Source organism: Oncorhynchus mykiss, chromosome 11, assembly GCF_013265735.2.
Source record: "Oncorhynchus mykiss isolate Arlee chromosome 11, USDA_OmykA_1.1, whole genome shotgun sequence".
Lineage (NCBI taxonomy): Eukaryota > Metazoa > Chordata > Actinopteri > Salmoniformes > Salmonidae > Oncorhynchus > Oncorhynchus mykiss.
The window spans coordinates 53,441,624-53,450,741 of NC_048575.1; the positions used below are offsets into that span (position 1 = coordinate 53,441,624).

General features: G+C 42.1%; 1 protein-coding gene across 2 annotated transcripts; it reads right to left on the reverse strand.

Annotated features, from left to right (window-relative positions):
- Positions 1-4,808: 4,808 nt before the first annotated feature.
- Positions 4,809-8,212, reverse strand: LOC110535951 (frizzled-10-B-like). 2 transcript variants are annotated; one of them, XM_021621364.2, is made up of 2 exons: positions 7,550-8,206; positions 4,809-6,975 (listed from the first exon to the last, which is right to left on the reverse strand). In XM_021621364.2, the coding sequence occupies exons 1-2, from the start codon at positions 7,577-7,579 to the stop codon at positions 5,521-5,523; spliced, it is 1,485 nt and encodes a 494-aa protein (XP_021477039.1). In that variant the 5' UTR covers positions 7,580-8,206; the 3' UTR covers positions 4,809-5,520. The 2 variants fall into 2 exon arrangements, with proteins under 2 accessions (XP_021477039.1, XP_021477037.1); XM_021621362.2 differs by having other exon boundaries at positions 4,809-8,212.
- Between the last annotated feature and the right edge of the window lie 906 nt (positions 8,213-9,118).

Below are 9,118 nucleotides of genomic sequence, written 5' to 3' on the forward strand. Positions count from 1 at the left end.
AAGCGTGGTGCCATGCCGAGTTAGCCCAGGCCTCATAATGTGGATTGATCTTCCTGTTCAGGCCGGTGAGTCTTGTTATGCTTTAGTAACGGGGAATTATATGATAGTTAAGTCCCTGTTCTGATGTCTGTTACGACAGGAATCCAAATAAATGACAAAGAAGTGGAGGTTGCAGTGTAACATGAAGGCATGAAAAAGGCTAGTGTTTGTGTATTAGAGTAACGTGACGGTATTTGCTGTTGTACTACAAATGGTATGTAAACTTTTTTCTGCTAGTGTTTGCTTTTGCTCAGGTGCATGCCCATTTAATTAACAAACTAAACAAAGACACAGAAAACAAAGGAAGCTGTTTGCACTTTGCAGTGGCTGCTTTTAACAGAGGTCTGTCTCAATTAATACTAATCTGCCTGATCTCTAGCTCAGTCATTTGCTCCTAAACATGCAAATAAACATATTCTGCTCTCTTTCTAACCAAAGCTCCTATCAAACACTTGTCTGATCAGGAGAGGGCCTGAAAGGCACAACATTATGCATTTGAAAAAGGTGCCCTTCCCCTGCCTTACAGGGAAGGCTTTCAGTGTTGCCAGATTTTATTAATTACTCTCACCTTCAATAGTCAAGGGGAACATTGCCTCTCCTGCAAATGCAAACAGATGTGTGTGTGTGTGTGTGTTTACTATTGATGTGGAGAATGGTAATGTGATATTGTGCAAAACTATCCTTATTCTACGACCGGCCATTGTACATACGTCTAGATGTTAATTGATACTATTCTTGCCCCATACAATGATTTAATACCTGTGGCCTTCCAATACTTCCTTATACAGTAATCTTTTGATCTCAAGGATTTGAGCCGTGAGGGATGAGAAGGTACTTTCATTACATGCCATAATACTTTTTTATTTTTTGTAGTTTGCTATTCACTGTCCTGAATGCTAAATATGATGATGATGTCAAAGTTTTAAATAATTATCTGAAAAAATATAAATAAGTGTACTTTATTCCATAGGTAAATTGTCAAATTCAGAACTATTGCAAATTCTGACAATTTTGACCTTTCACTTTTATTCTGTAAACTGTTCCTCTTCTTTCCCACCAAAACCAATGGAAGTGCAAGTGTGTGTGTGTGTGTGTGTGTGTGATGGGTCTGAGAGAGAGAGAGGGCCATCACCTACAAAGAGATTAACCTGGAGAATAGTCCCCTAAGCAAGCTGAGCCTGGACAGCAACACAATTAGACCGAAACAAATCATGAGAAAACAAAATGATAATTACTTGACACATTGGAAAGAATTAACAAAAAAAAGAGCAAACTAGAATGTGATTTGGCCTTAAACAGAGAGTACACAGTGGCAGAATACCTGACCACTATGACTGACCCAAACTCAAGGACTATGTACAGACTCAGTGAGCAAAGTCTTGCTATTGAGACAGGCCGCCGTAGGCAGACCTGGCTTTCAAGAAAAGACAGGCTATGTGCTCACTGCCCACAAAATGAGGTGGAAATTGAGCTGCACTTCCTGACCTCCTGCCAAATATATGACAGTATTAGAGACATTTTTGTCCCTCAGATGACACAGACCCACAAAGAATTAAAAAACAAACCCAATTTTGATAAACTCCCATATCTATAGGGTGAAATACCACAGTGTACCATCACAGCAGCAAGATTTGTGACCTGTTGCCACAAGAAAAGGGCAACCAGTGAAGAACAAACACCATTGTAAATACAACCCATATTTATATTTATTTATTTTCCCTTTTGTACTTCAACTATTTGCACATAATATGACATTTGAAATGTCTTTACTCTTTTGGAGCTTTTGTGAGTGTAATATTTACTGTTAATTTGTATTGTTTATACTTGCTTTGGCAATGTTAACATATGTTTCATTGCGAGAGTGAGAGTGAGAGAGAGAGTAAGAGGGGGGGGGGGGCGGCTGAGTACTGCACTCCAAACAGACAGGCCTGGACTGGTAAACAGGTGGTGCTGGGGCAGCTGAGGATGAGTACATGGGGCGTCTTCAGAAAGCCTGATCAAAGGGACACTGCCTTAGCCGCCAGTCAACCAGACAGCCTGATTAGGTAGCAAGGCAGGATTCTAGTTCCACCACACCTTCATACACAATGGGAGAAAAGCTATGCAAGAAGAGTAGGGTCAAGGAAATAGGAATTGGGTCATTGTTTTTATAGGTGTATGACTATATCTTAACTTGATGTCCTGGTTTTAAGGGATCAGCTGAAGTGATGATGTTACCCTGCTGGTTTTCCCCTCCCTGAATGTGAGTCAGAGACTGTCAGAGACTGACTTCCAGAAGGCCTGTTCTGTCACATTAACTGTATGTTTACAGCACCCGGCCACACAGACTCTTCCCACTGTGCAAAAACTGGTTAAATCAACATTTTTTACAAATCATTTCAACAGAAAAGTTCAATGTGATGACATTGAATCAATGTGGGAAAAAGTGTGGCAAAAAGTCATCAGGTAAGTCCCCCAAAAGACTGTTGCTACATTAACTGCTGTAGAGAACTATGCAAGTGTCGTATTAGCAGGACATTTGTTGAGAGGGGGAGTTGCAAGGAAGGGAAGGGTGAGAGAATGAGAGAGTGTGTGTGAGAGGGGCTGTGGGGGATGAGTTGGTCCTTTCAAATCGGGGCCATGGTTGGCTTTAAGATATGGTGATCTGAAGACCCTCAGCCCCAGTCACATGCCGGCTGCCAGATTCCCCACTGGGACAAACAAAACATGGCGTCTACCACACCATCGCTAGGGACAACAACTGGGCAATGAGAGGGGCTATGTGGCACACACATTATATAATGAGACACTCGGCTGATTGGAATGAGACACTTGGCTGATTAGATCATAGCAGTTCCAGACCCAGTTAATAATAAAGCCTTTGCACTGGCAGTGACGCGGAATAACAGGTCTAATCATTTGTGATATAGTGGCTGCAAAACACAAACCTTACCTAAGAAAAACAGTTTTATATCAAAATTCAGAAGCATGTGTAGTTTGTTCCAAAACATTTTTGGGCTGACACTACTGTGCCCTTGCTTGCATACTTCAGAGTGTTTCCCTTTGAAAAGAGCAACTGAAGCGTACTTGGAAGAATAAGCCCCAGAGGAGAGGGTGGTAACTGTCATTTATGTTTACAGCCTTGGGGGGGCTGTTATCCAGGTGGCCTCTGTTGAAGCCTTCGAAAACACTCACCTTTTTTTTGCAACACAGAGTATCAATAGACACTGCTTGACTTTGATTCAGCTGTGAGTCATGTGCTTTTCACTGTTAAAACAGGTTGGGCTGATGCTGGAACTTGAATGCCCTCGGGGGAGAGCACATAGTTTACACTCAACCTGCAACATTATTAGGGTCTGGGAGTTCTCATGCATAAGCCATAAAACCTTAAAGTTTAGATAAAGGTGCACAATGTCCCTTGTTTTTGGTGGTTTCCAAAAGGGTCCATTCTGCTATAAACTAATGGAATTGGGGTTAGATGAGCTATATTAGCGTTGCTTCCACTCAAGACTTGACTTGTAGTTGGAAGGGGATGTTCAATTAATTGTTTACAATGTGATTGAACTCCCAACCAAATGAGTACGCTACCAGATATATTAGTTTCAGTCAATAGCCTACCATGCTATTCAAAACTAGTCTTAGTCAATATGAAATCCTGAAATCCAGGCCAGATGTGTCTTTAGAAATATCACTATGCCAGGGTGATAAGAGGAGGGTAGATGGCAGATATTGTGTATTTTGTTTGCAGTTATAAATCTCTTCTCAAAGCCAGACCCTTCAAACAACCTAATCCTGTCCTGAATAACTGTAGGATTATTGCATAACCAACATCCCTGAAATATACACACATGAAAACACACGTGATTGAATCAGTGGCCTGACAAAAAAAAGCACAAAAACTAAATGATTATCTTTGTGTTATCTCAACTTAACCGCATTGACGTTCATCTATAGGCCTACTGAGCGGAACTGATATTAGAGGGGAAAAAATGAAAGCTGTGGACTGATCATCTCAGTAACATAATCAAAGCCTGACTTGAGTGAGTTCTTAGAGTGAGAGGATCATACCAGACGCTTATTTGCACATTTGCGCTCTGAACTTAATCACAAGAAAAAAAGGTACTATAATCAAAGGCTCTAGATTTAAAAAAAAATGACCTGATTAGATGTTGCAAATGGGATGAAAACTGGGAAACAAAAACAAAACAAAAGTAAAAGCCTTTGTTGCTGTATGGAACATGGAAGTGAATACATTTGAATAGGAGTGGAATATAAAAGCCTCACTTTTAGAAATGGTTGACACTACAATAATACAAAAGTGCTTTGTTCGTAATCTCTTTGATGTCATCAAACTTTTTTTCTATTAGTCATCTCTAATAAATGGCCATGGAGGGAGTGGGCTCTGGATTACCCATGATGCCTTCCTTCTCAACAATTACAACAGAAGTGTACAGATGCCATTGTTCTTCCTCCTGTAGGTACTTCACTGAGAGCTCACTCCATTGTAATCAGGTATCAACAGAAGTCAGAGTATTCACAAGGCTAACTTCAAACACCAACTTGTCTTTCTGTAATTAAATGCATAAATCTCTCAAAAGAGAGAGATAAGTCAAGTGTCAAGCACACACTTGGTGGATGATTGAAATATACCATAACGTTACATCAATGGTTAGTGAGGACTATCTTCAAATGTCCAATGTAATAATTTGTCATACAAATTGAGAAATGTGCTTTTTGTAAAGCCAATGGTGAACTCATTCACACTACAGATAAACCCCATACAGTTATAATATACAATTCCAGTTTTTAGGACATTAAAACTGGAATGTTTCATTTATTTTTTTATAAAATATGAACTTTAAGAAATATATGCTATAAAACAGCAACGCAAAAACAACAGGAAAACTGTCTGTACAAATTATTACTTTTGCGATGTCTAGTGCTTGTTGATTTATGGAATGAATTTGCTTCACAATAGGCAGTCAATGCGGTCCTGAGCCCTTTTCAACAGCTGCTTTCTCACTTCAGTTCAGTCCAAACATGTATGGCACTGCTTTGACTTCCATTTCAAAGCCACACAACGCAACACTAAAGGATCTTGATCTCCCAGACCATTCACTCCCTTTGTCAGTGGATTCACTTTCATTGTCTTTACTCTGTTTCTACAATACTCGTGTATTTTTTGCCATTAAGAAAAACATATATTGCACATTATTCAAGCAACCCAATGACACATCCAAATAGTTACTTCCACTTTCTTTGTCTTGGAAAGACAAATATTTTTTCTCTCTATCATGTTCTTAAACAGATAAGTGGTTCCAGGAGTAGCAGATATTTTAAACAAAGGCAGTTATTTCTTGTAGCTTGAGATGGATCAAAATAATACTTAAAATAAATATGAACATTGATGTCTCTTTTGTTGGCACTCTGATTATAAAGTCTGTTTTAGGTAAGGGCTTTAGAATGGTTTTGGTTTCGCACACTGTCTGTGAGAGCGCCAGCTCATACGCATGTCGGAGGGGGCCTGGTAGGCTCATACTTCGTGTTGTGCCCTTTAAGTGCTGGGTGAGGCTTGATGTAAGGCCCACTGCTTGTGAACACACTGGCAGGCTTCCTCCTCGTCCTCTTCTTCAACTTCCTGCTAAACACATTCTGCCACGACTGCAGTGTCTTTGAGGTCCATATCCACATGCCACTTGTGATGCCCACAACTAACAGCATGAAGATCTTAACCATGAAGATCTCCACGGCCGGGATGGAGCTCTTCATACCACACTCCTCAGACTCTGCATTGTTCCTGCTGCTGTCAACACACTTCTGCTCCACGGCCAGGCTCCTCCAGTAGTCCATGTTGAGCCTCTCGTAGAAGTAGCAGGCGATAACGCAGGTGGCCGGTACAGTGTAGAGGACTGAGAACACGCCGATCCGCACCATCAGCTTCTCCAGTTTATCCGTGTTCTCCCCCTCCGTCTTCATGACCTTGCGGATGTGGAACAGGGCCACAAAGCCCGACAGCAGGAAGGAGGTGCCGATGATGAGGTAGCAGGAGAGTGGGATGAGCACGAAGCATGTGAGAGCTTTCACGTCCATGCTGCCCACGTAGCACACCCCCGTCAGCTCGTCCCCCGCCACCTTCCTCATCACCAGGATCATGATGGTCTTGACGGCCGGGATGGCCCAGGCTGCCAGGTGGAAGTAGCTGCTGTTGGCCTCAATGGCCTCGTGACCCCACTTCTTCCCTGCAGCCAGGAACCAGGTGAGTGTGAGGATGACCCACCAGAGGGAGCTGGCCATGCCAAAGTAGTAGAGGATGAGGAAGACGATGGTGCAGCCGGTGCTTTCCAGACCCTCCTGAATGATGTACTGGATCCCACTGTCCCGGTCACAGGCGATGTTGTCTGCCCCCACAAACAGACGGATCAGGTAGCCCACAGAGTAAACACAGTAGGACATAGAGAGGAAGATAATGGGCCTCTCAGGGTATTTGAAGCGCTGCGGGTCGATAAGGAAGGTGAGGACAGTGAATGAGCTAGAGACGAAGCAAAGGATGGACCAGATGGCCATCCACACCAGAGAGAACTGCTTATCTCCCTGACTCCAGTACACATCCACTTTGGGGTAGCACTTGGGAGCACAGGACTCACTCTTCTGTACATAGTGGAACTTGCCTGGGTTACTACAGGTCTCCTTGCTCTCCTTGTCCTTCACATGCAAGTCCTGGCCTTTTATGGGCCTCTGAAGCCTGAAGTCAGGAGGCTGAGTGTGGGAGCCTTTTGGGGACTCATCTGAGCCGTTGTTGGGGGCCTCCATGCATAGGTTGTTTGGGTCATTTTTGTTGGGTAGTCTGGAGCAGTCCAGGGAGTCAGGCCAGTGGAAGTTGAATTGCTCCATGATAGGGGAGCACTTTTGCCTGGCCTGCTCACACATCACTCTGCAGGCAGGTATGGGGGTGGACACCTGCTCCGTGCACATGGGTGCATACAGTGAACAGAGAAAAAACTTGAGGTGAGTATGGCATCCAAACTCTATGAGAGGAACAAACTCATGTATCTTGATGGCTGCCTCATTCTGGTCCTCGTGGCCCATCAGATTGGGCATCCTAGTCATGTTGTAACCAATGTCCTTACACAGGGAGATGACAATCTGTTGACATCTCCCCTCACCTGGCCGGTCTGGGTCTACGGAGCTAATAGCTGAGCAGCCACAACTCAGACAGACCAGCAGCACATTGACAAGGGTCAGTTTGGCAAAGGAATGCATAGTCTCTCCTCTTTGATCCTTTTAGTGGCAAACAATTGAAGATAAAATTCTTAGAATAACGTAGAAGTTGCGTCTCCTAAGGCAAAGACTACTAAAAACCTTTCTGTAGATTATTTTTTATGAATGAGCCAAGCAGTGGATGAACTCACAATTGTCTACGAAAGACCATAGTTTCTCAGTTTTTACTTGTAATTCCTTTGATTCGAATTTAACTCGAGAGAGAATTCCTAACAAGTGTGAATCATTTTCTCGCAAAATAATTGTCGCTTACCATAATGTCCATGCTTGCAAGTGTATACATTTGTTTCAGAATAATCCAACATGTCCAGAGAATAAACGGGTTTGCACTAGTTGTTGTGTCTAGTCCGTCGCACAGTTCATTTTTTCTGTTCGCCCCGATGTTTTTTTTTTATTGGATAAAAGTGTTCCGATCCAGACAAACGTTCCAGCGGTCATCAAAGCGCGTTCAGGGACGATATTCAACCACGTTCAGGACGGATTCCTTCTGCCTCTGTCCTGCAGCACGAGTGGAACCAGTCTGTTAAAACTTCAATGTTTAGGCTACCAATTTAACTAAATTGTTATTCCTTTTGCTCCGCGTTGGGATTTCGTTGGGGGTATTTGCATACTCACGACAAATCCACGCAAACTGTGTAATAACCTAATAATAACTCAAACAGAGCAGAGATCTATTCCTAACTGCACTCCAGAGACAGAGCAAATCAGTTTGGAGTGGTTGGTGGCACCGCTCGTTTGAGTTGGTCTTCGCCACGGTCCTGGGCTAACCTGCCAAAAGAACCGCCTTCAAAGACAGCTACTTTGCATAAGAAAGATGAAAATGACACGGTGATTATTTTCAAATCGTGCGTAACAGCGTGCATGTTATTTTTTTAGAGCTTGTTCGCAGCAATCTACTCATTGGTCATTTGTTCTATTTCCGACTAAAACTTTAGATCCAAAAGTGTCCGAATTTAGCACGTTCCAGCGCAGGTAGTATGCAGACACCAAAACGCAGCCAAAGACAACCCAACTGGCTCTCTGGTTCTCTTCAATCGAGATATGTTAGTTTCTTTGCCACAACGGACAATTTTCACGGTCCTTGTATTGTGAGAAAATAGGAATTAGGAGAACAGTTTTTCTCTCCCAAATTCCCCTAATGTATTCTGTGAGTCGGGTAGTGCATTAAATTGTTGTCAAAAAGTAGGTTAGTGACTAGGCCTATCAATGCCACTCAGAAGCAACAAGTTAAAAAAAACACTATAAAGGAACCACTCACAATGCGAATAATGCTTTTCTCTCTATTTCCAACATAATTGTAGGCTATGGAAATCCCAATTTAATCACATATCAGCCTATTCATATTTGCTTCAGGAATAGTTAATAATAATTATTCAGGAATAATCCATATTCATTTTCACAAGGGAATTATGCTCAGAAGGTACTTAGAATGACCTGCATCATTTAGCATAAAGTAGGTTATTAGCACTGACTCAGACATCACATCTATTTATACTTTTCTCCATATAGCCACCACCAGGCATAATATTCACATTAGTCCTCAGGGATCTCCTCTGCCTTTAATGTCTGCACATGTATGGCCATCACGAAGTGCAGTAATATTTCCACTTAACCAGGTAAAGTCTAAAAGCTGCTCACTACCTTCCACTGAATACACATGCTCCATTCTAACCAAATAGGAACATTTTCACAATCTACCACTAAATAATTTACAACTCTTGTTAATTTACCACTCTAATACATTTTACCAGACACTTTTCTCAATCCACCAATAAAACATTTTATAAGATACTTTCGAACTAATTATCACACTTATTTAGAC